The 22,178-nt window shown below is 34.5% G+C and overlaps 1 protein-coding gene across 1 annotated transcript; it reads right to left on the reverse strand.

Annotated features, from left to right (window-relative positions):
* Positions 1-14,314: 14,314 nt before the first annotated feature.
* LOC149813648 (uncharacterized) lies at positions 14,315-20,329 on the reverse strand. Its single transcript, XM_089991173.1, has 2 exons — positions 20,277-20,329; positions 14,315-14,792 (listed from the first exon to the last, which is right to left on the reverse strand). Exons 1-2 carry the CDS (start codon positions 20,327-20,329, stop codon positions 14,315-14,317), a joined length of 531 nt encoding a protein of 176 aa, XP_089847299.1.
* Positions 20,330-22,178: the final 1,849 nt, after the last annotated feature.

Genomic DNA, 22,178 nt, shown 5'->3' on the forward strand with positions numbered 1-22,178 from the left:
CGTCTCGAGATTTAACTTTGGCCCATGACTTTACTCCTGATGACAGCACTAGATGAAGAGGTCTTGTGATTGAATACGGTTTCTAGATGCACATAATTAGACAATGGAAATTAACATTAAATTTACAAGCATAGGCGTAATACTCATGAGACATTTACTTTGGAGGTTTTTAAAGTCATTTCCTTATGGTTAAGAACTTAAGAGTAATTGCTTTAATTTGTATCATAGGGAAATGAAAACTTACAAAAATACAAAACTTACTAAATAAAACATGATAGTGAGGATTTTCATAAAATTTCTAAATTCTGACTGTATAGATGTGATCTATATGTTTATTTTTATAGGAATCACTTATTGAAATATTTGATTATGATGCATGGATAAGTATTTATAAGGTTTCAAAAATCAATAAACTACAATTTTTATAAAAATTTTAAGCTCCAAATACTATTTTTTCATCCAAAATGCATGATCCAAATGTCAATTTCTAGTAAATATTCAATTGTGCTGAACACATCTATGGGGTCGGAATTTTTTTTAAAAATGCCAAAAGTCTACTATTATGTTTTATTTAGTAGGTTTTGTATTTTTCAGGTTTTCATTTCCCCATATAAATGAAAAGCTATAAACTACAAAACTTATATATATACGTAGAGAGAGAAAGAGAAATGGGAACCTACTATATGGGCATGGTGCTAAATGAAACATGATATCGGATTTTTTGATATTTTTTAGCAATTCCAACCCCATAGATGTGTTCAGCATGATTGATGTCGACACTTGGATCAGGCATTGTGGATGAAAAATTGGTATCTCGGGTCTCAAAAATTTATAAAAATTGTAGGCTGTTGGTTTTTGAAACCTTATAGAAAACTATCTATGCATCGGAATGAAATGCTCGAAGAAGTGATTCCTATAAAAACAAGCATATGGATCACATCTGTATCGTCAAAATTTAAAAAAAAAAGTACCAGAAATCTATTAACATGTTTCATTTAGCACCGTCGCCTATTTAGTGGTCTCTCTCTCTCTCTCTCTCTCTCTCTCTCTCTCTCTCTCTCTCTCTCTCTCTCTCTCTCTCTCTCTCTCTCTCTCTCTCTCTATATATATATATATATATATATATATATATATATATATATATATATATATATATAGTTTGTGCAAATTCTATGATAACATGGAATGGTGGTAATACAGAGGAATAGGGGTGTGGGCCGGATCTGGTTTGGACCCAGGTAGGTTCAAATCTGGATCCAGATAGAGGTGCGGGTCTGGAACCGGTTCTACTGGGTCTGCCATATAAAAACCATACTCGGATCCGATAAGAATTACATGAACCACACCTGGTAAAATAATCTTTTTTTATCTTTTTTCCATTGAAAAAAAAAACAGGTCTTAACCGAAACTCGGGTCGAGCTCAGGTCTGGTATGAAATTTTATAAACCATACCCAGCTCCATATACTAATCACCCTTTAGGTAGGACCTGGATTCTAATCTGACCTAATTCTTTATCACCAAACCCTGACCTTATATGGTATGGTCTAAGTCGGGTCCAGGTCAAACCCGATCCATTGACACCCCTACACAAGAATAACACCCCAGAAGTCAAGTTTCCATCATGTGAATTAAGTTCTCAGTTTAATTAGAAAAAACGTTAAGGCTACTAGAAAGAGCTTAACCTTGAATGTGGCAGCAGACAGTTGCTAGGACTCAGTTTGTGTCTATATATAAAATTGTTATGAAGGGATTAGATCAGTTTGAATTATATACAAACTAACTACTGGCTCGCCGGCGTCTCGCTCGCCGGCCACTCAGACTCTGTGTTTCAAGTTTCTTATACTAACCATCTCTTCCCCCATTTGTGGGGGCTTTCATTCAAAACTTATATCGCTTCTCCTATCGACTTTCCAGCACTGATGAAATTATTAAAAAAAAAATGTAACTGATCATGAAGTAATCTGACATCAAATATTGGTGCATGTATGATTGAAACTTGATCGTTGAGCTAAAACCATCTTGCAAGAGCTTTTCACCTCTGGAACGATGATCATAGGTATGGAAGGCTGAGCCAGTTGGGTATGGTTTCTTTGGGTTACAAAAAAAAAAAAGACGTAAGATATCAACCCAACAAAAATATATTTTTTACTATAAACCCAACAAAAGTATATATCTACCATGGCTAAAATTCATGAAGCAACTCATTCCCTTTTTTTTTATTACGGAGGAAAACAACCTCATTTACTCGCAAGTTCATTATGCAAAAGCCGTAGGTCCTGTTTGCCCACTAGGGAGTACACACAGCTTCCTTCTCGCTGCAGAAGACGCCTCTCATGAGTTTTGAACTCATGATGTCCCTTTGACACTTACAGTTGCTGACTCCCGCTACCAAATGAGCCTAGCTCTTGTGGCTGGCTCATTTTTTCACTTTTTTCTTCGACAAAGTGGGTTAAGCAGACCCCCTACCAGTTATACAATGATACCTTTTGGTGTTCGAACTTGCAACCTCTCAACACAAGGTAAGGTGTACTAACTGCTCCTGCCAGACAAGCGGAGCCCCCGTTGGTACTCGTTCTATCACTTAATCAATGAAATAACTTCAAGAAATAGGACACAAAGGTTCTAGATCATTTGATAAGGGTGACTTGTGAATGTCGCCACAAGCCTGGTAATGGAAGTTTTCCCTTGGTGTAGGAAAAAAAAAATGGCCATTAAGACCTTGTCTTCCTAGCTATGTCCTCAGATAGCAGGCTCTGTCATTCATTTTTTTTTAAAGGCAAACTGAGGTTAAGCAGACCCTTACCTTACCAGTTATACAACGATACCATTGGGATTTGAACTAGCAACGTCCCAACACAAGGTGACGTGCACTAGTTGCTCATACCAGACAAGCTGAACCCCCGTTGGTAGGTTCTGTCATTCATTGTCCATGACTATAGTCCCACCATCTACAGACGTCTGCAAATCTTAGCTTACTTAAAAGAACAATTGCAGGATGCACACCTATACCTTATAGCATGATTAGGTGGGTCTTTGAATAATATTCCTTTTGGGGAGGTTCAATCTTTTGTACCAAGATAAGTTTATTCCAAAGAAAAGGTAGGAGAGAGGAATATATATAATATTGAAACCCCAAAGGATGCCTTGGAATTGTTTGTTTAAATTACTAGGGGATGGTGATGGTGATCATGTGAAATTCTATCCTTTGTCTTCGTTGCATGCACACCAAGATCAGGCCACTCTGTCCATGTTTCTTGAGACCATGTTAAATGTGTGCATGTGCTCGCGCGTGAGAGTTCGTAAAATGCGTGTTGCGCTTGACCTCTTGTGGACAGGAAAGGTCGTTCTTGAAACACGGTTTCTCTCTTTACTCATTTTAACCCTAATGGTCCCGGTTAATCTTGTATTACTCTCACGCACTTTGCTGTATATATATATATATGCTAAACCAATTTGGTGCTAAATGGGTTTTTCAGGATTTTTATTTTATTTTATTTTAAAATTCTGACCGTACAGATGTGATCTATGTACTTGATTTTAGAGGGATCAGCTCTTGAAGTCGTTTGATTCCAACACATTAGTGGGTTTTTATAAAGTTCAAAAAATCAACGGTTCAAAATCTTTTTAAATTTTGGAGGCTCCAAACATCATTTTTTTTCATCGAAAACACATGATCCAGGTATGAATTCTTAGTAAATCAACCATGCCCAACACATTTATGGAGCAGGAACCGCATAAAAAGCATTGGAGAAGCCTAAAAAACCCATTTAGCGTGGGGTTTAGCACCAAATTGGTTTAGCACGGACCCATTTTCCTATATATATATATATATATATATATATATATATATATATATATATATATGGGTTAACATTAAACTAATTGTGTTAAACAAATTCAATTATATTAAAAGAACTAATATAGAGAGAGAGAACAAGAGTAAGAGAGTGTCCATCCATGGCAAGGAAGGTCTCAATTGTTCAAACCACTTTCAAAAATCAATTGTAGATGTTTTTTTTTTTGCAAATCTGAATGCAGATATGGAATCTAGATGGTCAAAAATCTAAGAACCACCACTTTGAATCAAGTTTTTTTTTGAGGTGTAAATATAGGATTTTCTAATGTGCTAAAAATCAACGATTGAAATTTTAAAAAAATAGACTAAAAATCATATTTGTGCAATAAGAAAACTTCATCAGAAGTGCTGGCTCTTAGGTTTTTGATCATGTAAATCACATCCGTACACTTAGATTTAAAAAAAAATGCACACACATCTAGAATTTATTTTTTAAAGAAGTTTGGACTATTTTAACCTTCCTTAGCTTGGGACGTCCCCCTTATATATATATATACACACACACGGTGCTCCAGGAGCACCTACTCCGATCTTAAAAGATCCAATGGATCCATGATAACACTTAAAATGCATGCTTTTATTTATTTAAGTGGTTTTGCATGCTTCATAAATGCTAGCTCGCTAATTAAAAATGTAATGATCTTTTCTCAAAGAGAGTATTTACTTTGTTCACTTTTTTTTTAATGGGTGATGGGCATGGATGCATGACATGCTCTCACATGTATCTATGGCCATCTATTACTTTTTTCATATTTCCAATCTGTCTCGCTTTTGGCTGTTGTTAGTATTGCTGATGTTTTTTGTTAGATGATTCATACTTTTTTTTTATTTTTTCCTTTTGTTGTTGTATTTCCAATGAAAAGAACCTTTTTTTCTTTTTTTATTCTTTTGTTTTGGTACTAGCAATTAGGAAAGTCATGAGGAGCCTTTCGAAAGCCAACTCCACAGCTTAAAAAATAAAATAACTCTAGGTTTTCTGAAAGTAATGAAAAGTTAGGAAGAGAATAAGTGCATGAAGTTGCACAGAAATTTCCAACTGAACTATTGATTAACATTAACTAGTTGTTGGATGTGTAATGCAATTATCATTTTGGTTGGCTGATCAGATCTATAAATCTTGGTTGACAGAACATTTCTCATATTAGACCTTTTTCCCTTTAAGACATTTTTAGCTTTCCAATGGTTCAGTCGGTTATTCATTTTGTTTGTGAAATTTCATATCAGACTTGGGCCCAACTCGAATTCCGAACAAAATCCAAAAAATTTCAATGTAAAAAGGATTAAAATTTTATTATTTCGCCAAGTATGGTACCAGTTCATGTAATTCTTATAGGATCAGTACAGTATATTTTATAGTGGGTCTGAACTTATTACCAACATCTCAAATCAGACATGAGTTTGGTTCAACTTGGGTCCAAACCAAACCTGACCCAATGACACCCATCTTGAGGGGTGTCTTGGTGAATGCTCTTCATATGTGAAATGAGGCCTACCGGCCTACTACTATGTAAGAATCTAATTTAGAATGAGTTATTCATTTAACTGACTAATTAGCACAATTTTACTATTTCATTTGAGTTTTGTTTTTTCCTTTAACTGGTTCTTGAGAGAGAGAGAGAGTTTGCAAAACTTAAAAACGTAATAAATGAAGATGGATACATGTAAGAGCATGCCATGCATCTATGACCAAAGAAAGTCAACAAAATAAATTAATGATTTTAGCATTGGAAAGCCTCTCTTACCTTACAATTAATGAGCTGACATTCATGAAGCATGCCGCTTTAAGTAAATAAGAGCATGCATTTTAAGTGTTATCGTAACCGTTTGATATTTTGAATTCTAACGGTTATAAAAAAGAGTAGGTGCTCCGGGAGCACTGTATCATTACATTGTGGTTTTGTTGGGTTCCACTGGCATTTTGAAGTTTCCAATATATTTTTTAATAATGCCCCCAATACACAAGAGATTGAGAGAAGGATTAGAAAATCATAACAAACTTAAGAAAATAAAATTATAGAACATAGTGAAAGTTACAAAGAGAAAGATATGTATTAGGAAAAATTTCCTACATTAGGATGTTAGAGAGGGAGAGAACCTAATCAAGACGTTATCGGGGGGAGTGAGAGAGAGAGTAGGTAATTAAATCCTACCAAAATTAAATTTGTGAACTATATTAAGAGTTTCCTAAAGTTAAATATAAATCATTTTAGGAATTAGCAGGAGAGAGAGTATCAATTATTTAAAATTTAGTTCAATTAGAGAAATATAAATACTTTTTTAAAGTTATCAAATGTCAAAATCCATTAAACATGGGTTTCATTAGGCTCTTTCAAAATCCTATATATTAATATGTGAGATTTGGGGTCTGCGTGGGAGAAGGTAGCTGGGGTAGGGAATACTGAATCTTGAAATTTGTAAAGACAACAGCTGGACTTTCTGAAATTTGCAATTCCACTTGCTTGTTTGGGAGTGCTCTCAGTAATCCAGCAACATAATTGCCATTTCCTACACTAGGTTGTTTAGGTGACATTTGAAAAGTGCAGGGCCCCTCCCGGGGTTTTCCTTGCTTCGACAAGGGTTCTTCGTCATAAAAAAAAACTTAGGAGCTGTTCATTACTCTCTCTCTCTCTCTCTCTCTCTCTCTCTCTCTCTCTCTCTCTGTGTGTGTGTGTGTGAGCGCGCGTGACAGTTTATTCTCAAATCCAGCCTCAGATATGCTAAGGGCATGGTCATTTTGTTAGAAATGGCGGCCTAGGTTGTGATTTCTAAATGAAAAAATACATTTTTTAGGCTTGAATGTATATGAAAATTATGAACTGTTGATCACATTCACACTTTCACATTTCAAAAAGTAAAAATAAAAATATTACATTTTTTCACTAAGAGGTTCCTTACCCAAGAGGGTAGCAAGCATTACCCTAGAAACCTGCCTCAAAATGAGAATCACTGTATGGCTGCCCCTGAGTAAACCCTAGGTGAATGCTCATCTGGTACGGGTGACTTGTGAATGTCACCCAGTTGATGGGACATCACAAGTTAAAAACCTAAGGGTGGCACCCTCAAAAAAAAAAAACTTTAGGTGACCGCTCTATATGGCAAAGGAACCCACCAAGCCAGCATAGCAGTTATTGTTATATTGTATATGACATTATATTCAATGCCCACCGCACATCATGCCCCCACTCTCACATATCCCAAGGTTCCCAAGTATGATCTTAGAGGGAATTGATCCTACACAAGATGGGGTTCTATCCCCTTCCTAATAACCACCCTGACCACTTGAGCAACCCCATGTGGGCTCAAAACAGCTATCTATATTAGACCTGAGGAACTTTTTTGTGAGAGTATAAAATAAGATAGCTTCAATATTTCTGTGCTTATCCTTTTCTTGAAGTTTAATTTCAATCTGGAGAAACCAACGAGACCCCAAGTACAGAATAAAAAAAAAGTACCTCACTGAGTGTCATTGTGCGTCAGTGTTTCACCTCTAAGAAGCCATCTGGTTAAAGAATTGAAAAAGTGTTAAAAAGAAAACGTAGTATATATTTTATTGAGCATGGCTTTTAACACTATCTTTATTTAGATGCTTAAATCTCACATAATGGGCCACCTATCCTGTAAGAAGGTACTGCCCATCTGTACTGAGGCCACATTTGTGCATGTAAGAATCCCTCACATAGAGGAAAGATTGAGGGCTTCAAAAGCAAGCTTTCAATTGGGGGTTGGTGTATTGGGGTGAGGGGAGGGGGGTGTTAGTGAGATAATGCTCAATTTCAATCATGTATCTTCTCAGGACTTTGAGAAAAAAGATGTCATACTATACTAAGGCCATTATTGAATTCCCTAATTAAATGACCTAGAATGAGCTGAACTATATATATATATATATATATAGAGAGAGAGAGAGAGAGAGAGAGAGAGAGATTGGTAGCTAAATGAGTTTTTCAGTCTTTTTCATTTTATTTATAAATTTTGACCATACAGATGTGACCTATGTACTTGATTTTATTGCGAGCTCTTGAGCTCTTGAAGTGTTTGATTTTGACACATGGGTGGGTTTTTATAAGTTTTGAAAAATCAATGGTCTAAAATCTTTGTAAATTTTTGAGGCTCTAAATATCTTTTTTTTTTAAATTGAAAACACATAATCTAGGTGTAGATTTCTCGTAAAACAACCATGCCCAACACATTTATGGGGTTGAAACTGCAAAAAAACACCTAAAGGACAGAAAAAACCATTTGACACGTTTCATTTAGCACCTGGCATGTGAGTAGCTCTCTCTCTCTCTCTCTATATATATATATATATATATATATTATTTATTGATTCCTCCTAACCATCCATATGTTTGGAGTCAGGGTTTGCCAAATTTGACTCCATAAATGTGTTAAGCATGATTCTCACTTAGGAATCAACTCTGTGATTGTGTTTTTTTAAGGTAAATGTATGATTTTATGTCCCTTGAGTTTATAAAATTTTTGAGTCATCAATTTTTGAAGCCTTATAAAAACCAGACCACATGTCATAATTGGGTGATCCAAAATCATATTCCTATTAAACATATCCACGTACATCATATCTACAAGTCAGATTCCCTAAAACATCAGCGGAAATTGAAAATTCAAGACTGTACACCCTTCTAAATAACTAAAATATCCTTAAAAAGTGGTTTTTTTTTTATATATGGTTACTTTTAAAAGTCAAAAAATATAAATTTAATGAATTCATAAAGTTGCTTTTTTGGAAAAGGTGATTGACTATTCAATTCCCAAGTAGCCATGAATTTCAAAAAAATATCATTTTAATGGTATTTTAGTCATTTTCATAAGATTGATTCTTCACTTAACCACCCATACAATGATAGCTCTGATTTTTTTATATTTTAAGCCAAATTTGGCAAATCTAACCCCATAGAGGTGTTTATCATGATCCATTTGCTAAGGATTGGTTGTTGGATCTTGTTTTTTCAATAAAAAATATGATTTAATGAGTTTAAATTTATAAAAATTCTAAGTCATCAATTTGTGAAGTCTTATAAAAACTTGTTCTCATGTCTTAATTTGATGATCCAAAAGCCTACACCTACTAAAAGATCATCTAGATTACATCTATAAAGTCAGAATTTAAAAGAAAATTTTAAAAATTTAAAAATTAAGCTTGTCTGCATCTTCCTACCGTTAGGAGGAAACCAATCACTATATAGGGATAGTACTTGCTACTCTTGTGGGTAGGAACCCCTAGTTGGAACTCATGGGAGGGGATGTTTTGACCAAATTTGATCCCATAGATGTGCTAAGCATGGTCAAAATAGTAAAAATCTGCTATTGGGTCATAGTTTTTGGACATAAAAATACCTTTTTGTAAGTTTAAAATTTTAGTACATTGTAGGCCATTGATTTTTCAACTCTCATAAAATCTAACATATACGTTAGAAAACATGATCCAAAGGTCACTTTTTACTAAAGTCGATATGTACAAATCACATCTAAAGAGTTAGATGTACTAAAACCTTGTAAAATTTTTAAAAATATTGCATTTTTTCACTAGGGGTTCCTTGCTCATGAGGGTATAACAAACATTATCTCATATATATATATATATATATATATATATATATATATATATACATATAAAAGTTAATCTAATATTAAACTAATTATATTTAATATTAGATGAATTCAACCTTATTCAAATGACCATAATACTTAAAAAAATGATATTTTTAAAAATGCATAGTTACTTTTTTAGGTTAAAGGTAACTTTGATACATTAGTAAAGTTACTTTTACTTTTCAATTCCCTCCAAATTCAAAAGAGCTAAAATGCCCAAAAAATTAACCATATACTTTTAAAATACCATTCTTTTTAATAAAGTTGAATTTATCTAATGTTAAACACAACTAGTTTAATGTTAGATTATATATATATATATATATATATATATATATTATCATTTTATCATTTATTTATTAAGCAATATTTTTTAAATTATAAGTTTTTGCCATTTAGATGCATTTTTTAAAGCTTTAAAAATAGATGCCTAACAATTCTTTGTATTGTAAAACATGTCTAGATATTGTTTTCAAAGGCATGTTTAGATGAATTTTTTAAAAGGCATCAAGCCATTTATTTTTTCATGTCCGATGTTATCTTCATGTAAAGCATATTTCTTATTAAATGCATTATATATATATATGTATATATGGCTACTCAAATATGTTTACCAACCTTGTAGCAGCAAGGTTCATTTGCTAGGAATTGACTCTTGGATCAAGAAATGCAATTTTTTATGCTTGAATATTTATAAAAATTCTAAGTTGTTGATTTTCAACCCTTAAAAAATCTTTTTTATACATCTTAGTTGGATGATCCATGAGTTTATTTTTATAAAACCAAGCATCTAGATCACATCCGTATAATGAAATTTTAAAAAAAAAAGTACAAAAAGCTATGAAAATCTTGGTTTATACCAATAAACATATTTGGTTGGTAATAATATTTTAGTTACCCTATATATATATATATATATATATATATATATATATATATATATATATATGGTGCTTTTGTACCACGATATTATGATGGTACCAGGTCTATGGTGGTTGGATCTTTTATAATCCAATGGCTATTGTTGGTTACAAGAAAGTAGGGGTGTCAACAGGTCGGGTTTGGTTCAGTCCCAGGTGGAATCAAACTTAGACCAGATTTTTGAATGTGATATTGGGTTCAGACCCGGGTTTAATTGGGTCCACTATAAAAAAAGTGTACCCTCTTTCAATAAGAACTACATGGACCAAACTCGGACCATACCCAATAAAATTATATTTTTAATCATTTATACATTGAAAATTTGTGAGTCTTAATCAGAACTCAGGTCGGGTCTAAGTCTGCTATAAAATTTCACAAACTATACCTGGATCCATGTATTAATCGGACATTCAAGTCCAAATCTGGGTCCAAATAGGGTCTTCTTATTTATCACCATACCCGAGCCCTATATTGTTTGGTTTGTATCGGATCTGGGTAAACGAGGCTCGTTGACACTCTTACAAGAAAGCAATAGTCCTGTGTGGCTCATATAAAGTTCAGCTTTGATGTCTATTTAATTTGCAAAACTTAAATTTTGAATTTTTCGTATTCTTTGGGAATAACCCACCCATTTTTTTGGAATCTCTTCCAAGTTCCAACCCTATTTAATCTCCCTCTCTCTCTCTCAAATTGATTTTTTTCTTTGCATTAAAATTTAGCAGTAAGAGGTGCAAACGAATTGGATATGGGATGGATCATGTCAAATCTGAATTTGAATTTACAACTGTATACAGTAAAAATCGAATCCAACTCTGAATCCAGGTCAGATCGAATGAAGTAAGGTTGAGTCTGAATCCAATTACGTAGTAAAACTAGATCCAGTAAAACAAGATTATAAACAAGCTCATGATCTGAATCTGAATTAAATTAGACAAAGATACTAACCCAAAACTGATCTGAACTCAAAAAAAATAGATTTAGCAAATATGAATTTTGTCTAAATGCATAGTCATGGATTTATTTTCATGATCCAAATCCCAAAATGGCATGTCAAATTTGGATCAAATATTAAATTATGTCCAATTTGTTTGCTCCTATATTTAGCACGTACCACCATTTTGGTCCAATCAAATCAAATATCTGATTATGTTCAAACCATTTGCTTCTTTATTTAGCACATATCACCCATTTGATTGGCTTGGATCAATGGGATCTAATGTGGATTCAGATAAAATCCAATTTGGTTGCATTGCTTTATACTTAGGGGGCTTGTGTTTATTTGTTTTAACCATATTCAAATTTATCACATATATTTCAGATTCGGCCTCGACCTTACCTCATTAGATCTACATTTGAATTCATTTTACCCTAACATTTTGGATTTAGAATCGAATTTGGCATGACACGACTCATATCGAATATTAAAGAAAATATAATCATTATGATTATAAGCATGTTGCTACTCCGATTGATCTCAGTGTTAAGCTGTCGACTAACACTGAAAAAAGTATATCCAATTGAAGTATGCAAGTATTATTGCCAGTCTAATGTATGTTATGAATGAAACTAAACCAAACATAACTTTCAACACGAGCAAGTTGAGCTGATGTACTAGTAATCTAGGACAAGAGCATTTTGATGCTATATATCAAGTCTTGAAGTATTGAAGATGAACTCTAGAATATGAAATATTCTATGAGAGAGAACCCGCTATACTTGATGGGTATGGTGATGCAAACTGGAATTCTAATTTCAATAAATCATTATTCACTAGTGGTTGGATATTTATCCTTAGATTTGAAGCAATTGCTTGAGGATTCAAGAAGCAAACTATAATAACTCATAACAATGAAGGCAGAACTGGTAGCACTGTTATAAGCTAGTATAAAAGTTGAGTGACTAAAAAATCTCTTAATGGAGATATCGTTAGGAGATAAGTCAATACCCTTTATAGCTATGCGTTGAGATAATCAAACAGTTATATACAAAGCGAAAAATAATATTTATGATAAAAAATCTAGTCATATCAATCTAAAACACAATTATGCGAATAGCTTGCCCATGCAAAAAGTAGTTTCAATTGAATATGTGAAATCTTGTCAAAACTTAGTAGATCTGTTGACAAAGTTACTTTCTCAATATATCATTTTTAAGACATCGAGTGGAATGAGGTTAAAGTCTATATCCAACCACATGACAATGGTCAAACTATGTCTAGTGGTTCAATGAAAAAAATAAGTTTCTGAGTAACTAGATAGAGCACTTAATATTTTTCTCGAATATAAAGTATTTGAAACATGTGTACGGAGGTTGAGTTCAAATTGAACTCTTAATAAGATCTATATGCCTTATGGATGGGGACTTTCAAATAGGTTTACACCCTTTATGGACTTACCTATATGAGTATGAAGGTGAGGTCACTTTCTATGGGACTTGAAATTTTGTCTGTAGAGCACTTATGAAATTAGGATACAACACATGACTCTTAATATGCAGCTTTTATATATTAATAGACACACTATAATCACCGGAAGTGAAAGTGTGTATTAGTATGTCTAGAAGGTCAATTAGGATTCTCAATTTAAAGCTAACGCTATTGAGATTTCAAACTGACTAGGACTAAGTATTAATTTGAGGGTTTAAACCCAAAAGGTATCTACATGTATGCATTGAATCTTTGCGAACATCCTTTCTAGCTCTTTTCTATAGTTTTGATCCACGTGGGAGATTGCTAAATTTTGGCTCAAAACTATCCCTAAGTTTTTCTATATTTTTTTTTCTCTAAGTTTGTGATTGTTGGATTCTTTATAAAAGTTTAGTCTCACATTGAAGGTTTTTAGAAAACCTCTTGTCCTTATATAGAGGGGTGGTGCCTTAAAAGGAAAGGCCTCTCAAAAGCATTTGTGATTGTGATTATGCATCTCTTTATTCTTGGATTTTGGATCTTGATCTTGTCCTTGACCTTGACTTTGATCTTGACTATTTACCTTTGACTTTAGATTTTGATTTGGATTTTGGATCTATCTTTTTAGTACTTCGGATAGATTTAATTATCAAGTCTAAAATCGTCTATGACCAACCTATTTATGGACCTTGACTTTGTATTAACACCTCTTTGAATCTTTCTGAATTTGACCCAGATCTGTTTGGACCTTGCTCCAACATTTTTGCATAGAGCTTTAATTGTCTTAACGATCCACCAACCGCCCTTTAGCACTTGACCTTACCAAGGTCATTTTGGACCCTATTTCAGCTCTCTTTTTAGGCTAGTCATTTGGGCATCTATGGGTAGCCATTTTGGCCAGCCTAGGCCCATTATGGTTAACTATTTGGACTCATTAAAGGCCTTTTTATGGACTTTATGGGTGTCTTGGGACTAAGGCCTATAGAAATTCCAACCCTCTCCCATTTGTCTCATTTCATTCTCTCCACTCCCCTCTCTCTCTCTCTCTCATGAGTGCTCTCTCCCTTCTCTCATGCTCTCTCTCTCACCTCTTTTGGTTTTTGAAGTTTTAGTTTTGATTCAGATCTGGTTGAACACCACAAGAAAAATGCTACTTAGCGACGGAAATTTGCGACAGATTTTTTTCATCGCCAATTTGCGACGGATTAGCGAGCGAAAACTATTTGTCGCTAACGTTTGAAATATTTGCAAAATTAGCGACAGAAATATCTCCGTTGCTAAAGTCGTCGCTAATTAGCGAGGGATTAGCGACAACATTTTTTCTTCGCCAAAACACTACAAAAAAATGCTAATTAGCGACGGAATTAGCGAGGGAATTTTTCCGTCGCTAATTAGCGACGGATTAGGGACGGAAAAATTCCCTCGCTAATTCCGTCGCCAATTTTCGTCCCACCTGAGGCGCGAAATTTTCCCTCCCCCCGTTCAAATTTTTTTCTCCCTTTGTTTTTCCCTCCCGTTCGATTTAAACCTGGAGCTTGTCAGAGTCGAAGAGAGTGGCGACGAAGAGGAGACTGTTGTTGGGGAGCCACTGGAGCCTGTCGGAGTCGCCGACGCCGGAACGCGCCGGTTCAACAACATAGGCGTTGTAGCGCATTATGAATGCCAAGCACAACACCACCCACTCCAAGCAAAATATGAGCACACAGAGACCCTCCGCGAGCTTGAGTATCACCTCTGCGTCGTCTTCTCTGACGTACGACTTGAGGGACTGCAGGAAGTCTCCCGTCCGCATGAAGATGAGCACCGACACCGACCCCTCGAATATGGCCATCAGCACGGTTGACACCATGTGGGAGGTGTACCAGCGCGTGTGCGAGGCAGCGCTGGTGGCCGACGCACAGCCAAATGTGGCGGCAACGATGGTGGTCACGTGGAGGAGGAGGATGAAGAAGTCGTAGAGTGAAGGGAAGAGGCGGAGGGAGAGGGTGAGGAAGATGCAACTGGAGGCAGTGCCGGTTCATCGCGATTGTTAGAGGAAGAGCGTCCCGACGCCTGAATGTGCCGGTTGTGCAAAAAAAATTGCTTCTTGCCGGAGAACGCGCCGACAACAAGCAAATTTTTTTTTAATTTTTTTTTTAAAATTTAACGACAGATTAGCGACGGATATGATCCATCGCTAATTTAAAATAGCGAAGGACTCGCGATGGATCATATTCGTCGCTAATCCGTCGCAAATTAGTGACAGAATTAGCGACAGATAAGTTCTGGCACTACTTAGCGTCGAAAAAATCGCGATGAAAGTTTTCCGTCTCTAATCTGACGCTAATCCGTCGCTAAACTGTTTAGCGATGGATTAGCGTCGGATTAGCGACGAATTTAGGTCGTCGCTAATCCACAGGTTTCTTGTAGTGGAAGTCTGAATCCATCTAAATCTGGTTGCAATTTCAAATCGAGATTTGATTGCAGTTCAAATCCTATCCATATTCAATTGATGTTTGGAATCTATACCCACCTGCACTTTGAATCCATAATCCATACTCATATCCAAACTCAAAATCCATACCCAATTTGAATATAGATCTTCCTATTGTTGTCAAGTGGTTATTCAAGATGGTTCGTGTCGAGGTTATTAGTCTCACCCAGTGCAGGGCATGAATCAATTTTTCGTGAATAGGTGAAAGCTTGATTGTATCTTGAAAGCATAGTTGCGCGAGTACTTATTGCATTTAATACTTATCCTAAATGGGGTAACTATCGCTTGAAAGATAGCACATGTATACGCATACTTTCGAGCATTTCAAGCTCTATTGCCTAACCCACTAAGTTTAGCAATATTTCCAACAATGTCTACCTAACCAAATGTAATAGATGCCATTCTCTCTAGCTAGTCTCAAGGAAGGAACCATTTGGTGGAAATTTGTAATTTTTCTTTTCAATTTTCTTGCAAATCTGACCCTCCAAATGTTCTCTACAAGTCTGGATTAGTAGAAATTGACCCTTCAATCATGCTTCCTTGACATGTAAGTCAGGTTTTTTTTGTGGTTGAAAATTCAACAACTTATAATGTATTGAATTTTCAACCTTTTAAGAATAATATTTTTACATGGAAAAAATACAATCCAAAAGTTAATTCTTCTAATTTTGACCATGTTATATACATCCATGGTATCAGATTTGGTCGGCTACGAGTTCCAATTGAAGGATTTCTTACCCATGAGAATAGCAAACGTATATAGTGGGGTAACATTTGGTAACGTGGACCTGACTATCTGAATGAGTTAGAAATCACATTTAGTTTAATGAAAAATAACAAGAAAATGAAATAATAAATAAAACACTCATAGGATGTCAAGGTGACCTGACCAATTGTAATCTCTCTCTCTCTCTCTCTCTCTCTCTATATATATATATATATATATATATATATATATATATATATATATGTGTGTGTGTGTGTGTGTGTGTGTGTGTGTGTGTGTGCGTGCGCGTGCGTGTGTTATAGTTGGTTCTAAATACAATAAACTTTGTAAACTCTTACTTTTTTTTCACTTTTTTGTCACTAACACGTAGATGATCTACATGTTTTATTTAGTGGGACCAGATTGCTCGAACCCCTGTATACAAGTTTTCCCAGTGATCCAAAAATTAATGGTTATAGATGCATCAATTTTTTATGACTCAAAAACATTTAGTTTTTGTTGAAAAAAACTTGATTCGAGAGTCTATTATTCTTAATAAATCAAGCATGTCGAACATATCTAGGAGGTTAAATTGAGTCAAAACAACTCCCATCATGAGATTCCAACTCAACTGTAGCTGCAATAGAATATAGCAAATATAAATTATATGTAGGTGCTACATTTGGTCATGTAGTCGTGACCTACAAACACCTACAAACGTCTTTTTTTTATATTTTATATTCTTTCGGGTTTTTCATACAACCAACCTTACAAATGTAATCTACGTGTTTCACTTAGCGGGGATCAGCTTTTGAATCATCCAATTAGGATACGTAGGTATGATTTTATAAGGCTTTAAAAATTGATGGCTTACGTGTGATTCTTTGGTGATAAAATCATGTTTTATATGAAAAAAAAAACATGATCCAAAAGTTGATTCCCATTATTTTGAACACGAGGGATAAAAAACTTGTGCATACACCATCCAGACTTGTTGGTAACTAATGGTGTCATTACGAATCCATTATATATATATATATATATATATATATATATATATAGAGAGAGAGAGAGAGAGAGAGAGAGAGTAATGGGTCGGTGCAAAACCATGGGTTAAATAAGTATTTTCAGGATTTTTTCATTTTATTTTTAAATTTTATTCATACGATATATGTGATCTATGTACTTGATTTTATAGGGATCAGCTCTTGAAGCGTTTGATTCCAACACATGGGTGGGTTTTTATAAAGTTCAAAAAATCAACGGCCCAAAATCTTTGTAAAATTTTTAGGCTCCAAACATCATTTTTTTCATCCAAAACACATGATCGAGGTGTGGATTGTTAGTAAATCGACTATGTCCAACACATTTATGGGGCCGGAACCACATAAAAAACATCGGAGAAGCTGAAAACCCCACTTTAGCATGCGGACTTTCAGCTTATCGGGTGGTTTTTATGCGGTTCCGGCCGCATAAATGTGTTGGGCATAGTTGATTTACTAAGAATCTACACCTGGATCATGTGTTTTCGATGAAAAAAATGGTGTTTGGAGCCTCAAAAATCTACAACGATTTTGGACCATTGATTTTTTAGAACTTTATAAAAACCCACCCATGTGTTGGAATCAAATGCTTCAAGAGCTGATCCCTATAAAATCAAGCACATAGATCACATATGTATGATTAGAATTTAAAAATAAAATGAAAAAAGCCCAAAAACCTTATTTAGCACCGAGTTTAACACCAAATGGGTTTAGCACCAACCCATTACCTTATATATATATATATGAAATGATTGGTAGCTACTCATATGTTAAGGGCTAAATGAGCGTGCTAAATGGGTTTTCAGTTTTTTTTTTCTTTTATTTATAAATTCTAACCTGATAGATGTGATCTATGTACTTGATTTTATAAGGATCAGCTCATGAAGCATTCTATTCCTACACATGGGTGGGTTTTTATAATGTTCAAAAAATCAACTGTCTAATTTCTTTGTAAAATTTATAGGCTCCAAATATCATTTTTTTCATTGAAAAAACATGGATTCCTCATAAATCAAACATGCCCAACACATTTATGGGGTGGAAACTGATAAAAAAAGTACTGAAAAGGCAAAAAAACCATTTAGCACGTATCATTTAGCACCTAGAGCAGCTACCAATTTTTCATAGAGTGATTGGTAGCCAAAACCACCCTCTTAATATACTGCTTAAGATCTCTGTGGATGTTTCCTATTCCATTTTTTCTTTTTCCCTAACTTTAAGGAGTTTAATGTATACATAACTAATTACCTATTTAGTAACGATACTTGCTCTCGAAACACCTACTTCCTTTTAATAGACATTGAATTTTCTGAGATCCAAGGGCTGTAATGCATCTTAAATATACATGCAATTTACTTAAATTTCCATTAAAAGGAAAAGTGAGCATTCAAGAAAGATTTACCTTAATAAATGTTACATGCCTCTCCATCTATATAATGATGAGGTGCTCTCAGAGTACCTACTCCCACCTAATAAAAGTTTCAAATTTATTACCGGGGTGAGGTGTCTGCTGTCGTTTGTTAGCATGTACAGACACCTTTGTTTCCATGAGTTCGTCGTGGCAGAGGCATGCATCATAAACAATCATCCATGATAGGGCTCTCTTAGTTTTTACCAACATGTACATGATTCATGTTCAGTTCATCCATGACTTAGAGATGCATGATGGTCCAGCAAAAATGGCAGGTACACATGATAGAGAATGTGTCATTCATGTATGCATACAATGGAAAGAAATTTTATTTTCAGTGTTGGAAACGGTTTTCCTTCCTCTTATTTAATGTTTGGTGTTAAACAATAATGGAAAGACATGCAGCATTTAACTCTTCATTATAACCATTGGATCTTAAGAGATCCAACGGTTGTGAGCAGGGAGTAGTGCTTTGATTATATATATATATATATATATATATATATATATATATATATATATATATATATATATATATATAGAGAGAGAGAGAGAGAGAGAGAGAGAGATGAGAACTGAACATATTAGGCCTCATTTTTGGTGTTAGATCTCATTAGGCCTTATAGTTTGAAGTGTTTTATGATGCATCTGAACTGTTATAGATATGTTTATCATGCTCGATTTAGTAGGAATCAACTTTTGGATAATGTTTTTTTGATGAAAAAATATATTTTTATAAGCTGGAAAATTTTGATGCTTTTATAACCATTGTTTTTTGGATCATCAGAAAAACTTGTGTACAGCCTGATCTAAAAGCTGATTCCCACTAAACAAACCTATAGATCACATCTATGGTGTTAGATATGAGAAAAAATACTAAAAACTATGATTTTTGAAAAAGACTAATAAGACCTAACGATAAAAGTATATATATATATATATATATATATATATATATATATATATATATATATATATATATATATATGCATGCTATGGTGCTACCAGAGTACCTACTCTCACATTTAAGAAATGATGGTTGTAGGTTATATTCTTTAAATTAAACCTAATGGATGTATTGACATAGTTTATTTGATAGGAATCATGCTTTGGATCATGTTTTTTGGACATAAAATTAGGATTTTTTAAGTCATGAAATTTTCATACATTGTGAGTTGTTGTTTTAAAGGTCTTAAAAAACATACATGTATGCTATAATCACATGATCCAAAGCTTATTTTCTATTAAATGATGCTTACAAATCATATCTATAGTTCAAGAAATTTGAAAATCCAAAGCTTTTTATTAGGTAGGAGTAGGTATTCCGGGAGAACCTTATCATTGCCACACACACACACACACACTATATATATATATATATATATATATATATAGTGATGAACGCATGTTAAGTAAAATATATTAAATGGAGTTGTTGAGTTTTTCATTGTTTTTTTACAATTCTGACCCTATAAATATGTTTGGCATGATCTATTTACTAGGAATCGTCAACCAATCATGCTTTTTTATGAAAGAAAAAGGATATATGAAGCCATAAAAGATTTTGAGCCTTCTATTTTTTCAAACCTAGAATCAAATGTTCTTAAAGCTAATCCAATAAAATCAAGTGCATAGATCACATTTGTACGGTCAAAATAAAAAAAAAAACTTATAAAATCCCATTTAGAATGTTTCATTTAGCATATTTTATTTAATATATTTTCACTATATATATATATATATAAAGAGAGTATATTTATTTGTTAAAATGTTCCACATTTTATTTTTCATTTTGAAATTAAAATGGAAAGCCAAAAAGATTAGGCAAGAATAACTTTATGCCTAATTAACCAGGACCATACGTTTGTGGCTGCAATAATGATATCAGACACCTCAGCCCCCATCATCATGTGACATGATATACAAGGGAAAGTGAAGGTGATGCCAATGCACAAAGCATGTGCCTCCCAACAAATTTTCGGTTTGGTCAAATGCCAAAAAGAGATAGGTTTGGCATGTGAAGACCAAAAGGCCATCTTTGAAGTACATGAATCAGCAGAAACCCCCACATTAAAAAAAAAAAAAAAAACCCACAAACCCTTTCCCCCCACCTTAAAATAAAGGGCGTAGGCATTGAAAGCTGGTTGGAGGGAAAGCAAGAAAGCTTGAATTCAAAAAGAGAGAAAGATAAATAAAGGAATCAAACAATACTAAAAAAGCATTGAGCATGCACGGATGTTTGGATTGGTCTCCCCAGTCCTGATCTAAAAAAAAACCCTAAAATAAGCTTTTAAGAGTTGGGCTCCACTAAAACACTCAAGTTGACTTATTTGGGTCACCAGGTGAGTCTCCCCATCATCCAAGGTAGACCATATTAACAAGACTAGCTTCAGTCAGTAGGGTCATGATTTTTGAGTCTAGGAGTTCATGACTGTAATCAGCAAGGGCTAGTTTTTTTCTCTATTAGTTGAAAGCTGGGTTTGTATAGTTGCCTTTTGAACTTTGGCCTTCAACTTTGATCATTTGAACTCATTAGGGTTCCCATGGCGTCTCTACCAGATCAAGGGTGCATTTGATTGCCTCAAGTCTCAAATCCAATCCAACCAAATATCTTTGATTTTGAAGGGGTTGTGGGGATATGAGATCCCCTCTTTGCTTGATGGTCAGATCTAGAATGGGCGCCATGATAGATCCGACGACGAACCAGCGAGCACTTTATTCAACTTGGGTTAGTGGGTTAGTCTTAAAAGACAATAAGCAGGGTTTTAAAACTTGCCACTAGATTTGCTCCATGAACCACTTTGAAGGAGAAAATGAGTAGAGGGCTGACTTGGCAAGTCTAGTCAATTTGGTACTCTGGCTCTGCTCTAGGGTTTGGTTCCTTAGTGCCATCAAGAATGAGGTCCCCATGGAATCCAAATCAAGCCTACAACTTTGATTCGAGAATCAATTGTGATTCAGGCCAAGTTGGATATACCAGCCAAGTCCTGAGTCTGTGGGGGTAGGTTGCCAAACTTGCACTTATGGAAGCAAGAGCCAATAGTATTAATGTGGTAGACTGTCACTAGGAGTCAAGCCTGGTTGGGTCTAAGCCGAGTCCTTGGTCTGGTGAGTTTGGTCTTCTAGTTCACCCCAAACTTTGAACCTAGAGAGAGTATGTGTGTGTTGTACCTAACTAGAAAAAGGGAGAATTGTACCTAACTAAGGAAAAAGTGGAATAGGGTGGAAAAAGGGTGAACATTCAAAACTAGGAGGGAAGGGACAAAGCTGGGAGATTTAAAATATATAATATCAGTTACCAAATAAAAAAGGACCACCCAGAAGGGAAAACCCCAAAAGGTAGTAAAAATAAATAAAAGCAAAAGCGTAGTTGTAAAAAAAAAGTAATGGGAAATGGGAAAGCGAGCAAATGGAAGAAAGGATTAATTAATACTATCCCAAAAATAATAAAAATTCATGCGTCCCTTGAAAAGCAAGAAACCATTATTATTACTAATAAGACCAAAGGTAGAAGGGTTTCTTTACTCTTTACTCCGGAATTTAAACTTTTCCTTATTCTATTTTTTTTTACATTTTGGTAGCTCTGTAATTTCAACGGCTAATAAAGAAAAGTCTTTAAAATAAACAGAAATAAAAAGTCAGAAAACCCTTCTAAAACCCTGAATCTTCGAGTGTTAAAACCTAATTCTCGGTTATTCTCTCCGCATTCTTTTCCCCTACCAAGGTATGATGTTCGCTTCTTACATCCCTACT

The sequence above is a fragment of the Nuphar pumila genome, chromosome 16, assembly GCF_984573655.1.
Source record: "Nuphar pumila chromosome 16, dmNupPumi1.hap1.1, whole genome shotgun sequence".
NCBI classification, from domain to species: domain Eukaryota; kingdom Viridiplantae; phylum Streptophyta; class Magnoliopsida; order Nymphaeales; family Nymphaeaceae; genus Nuphar; species Nuphar pumila.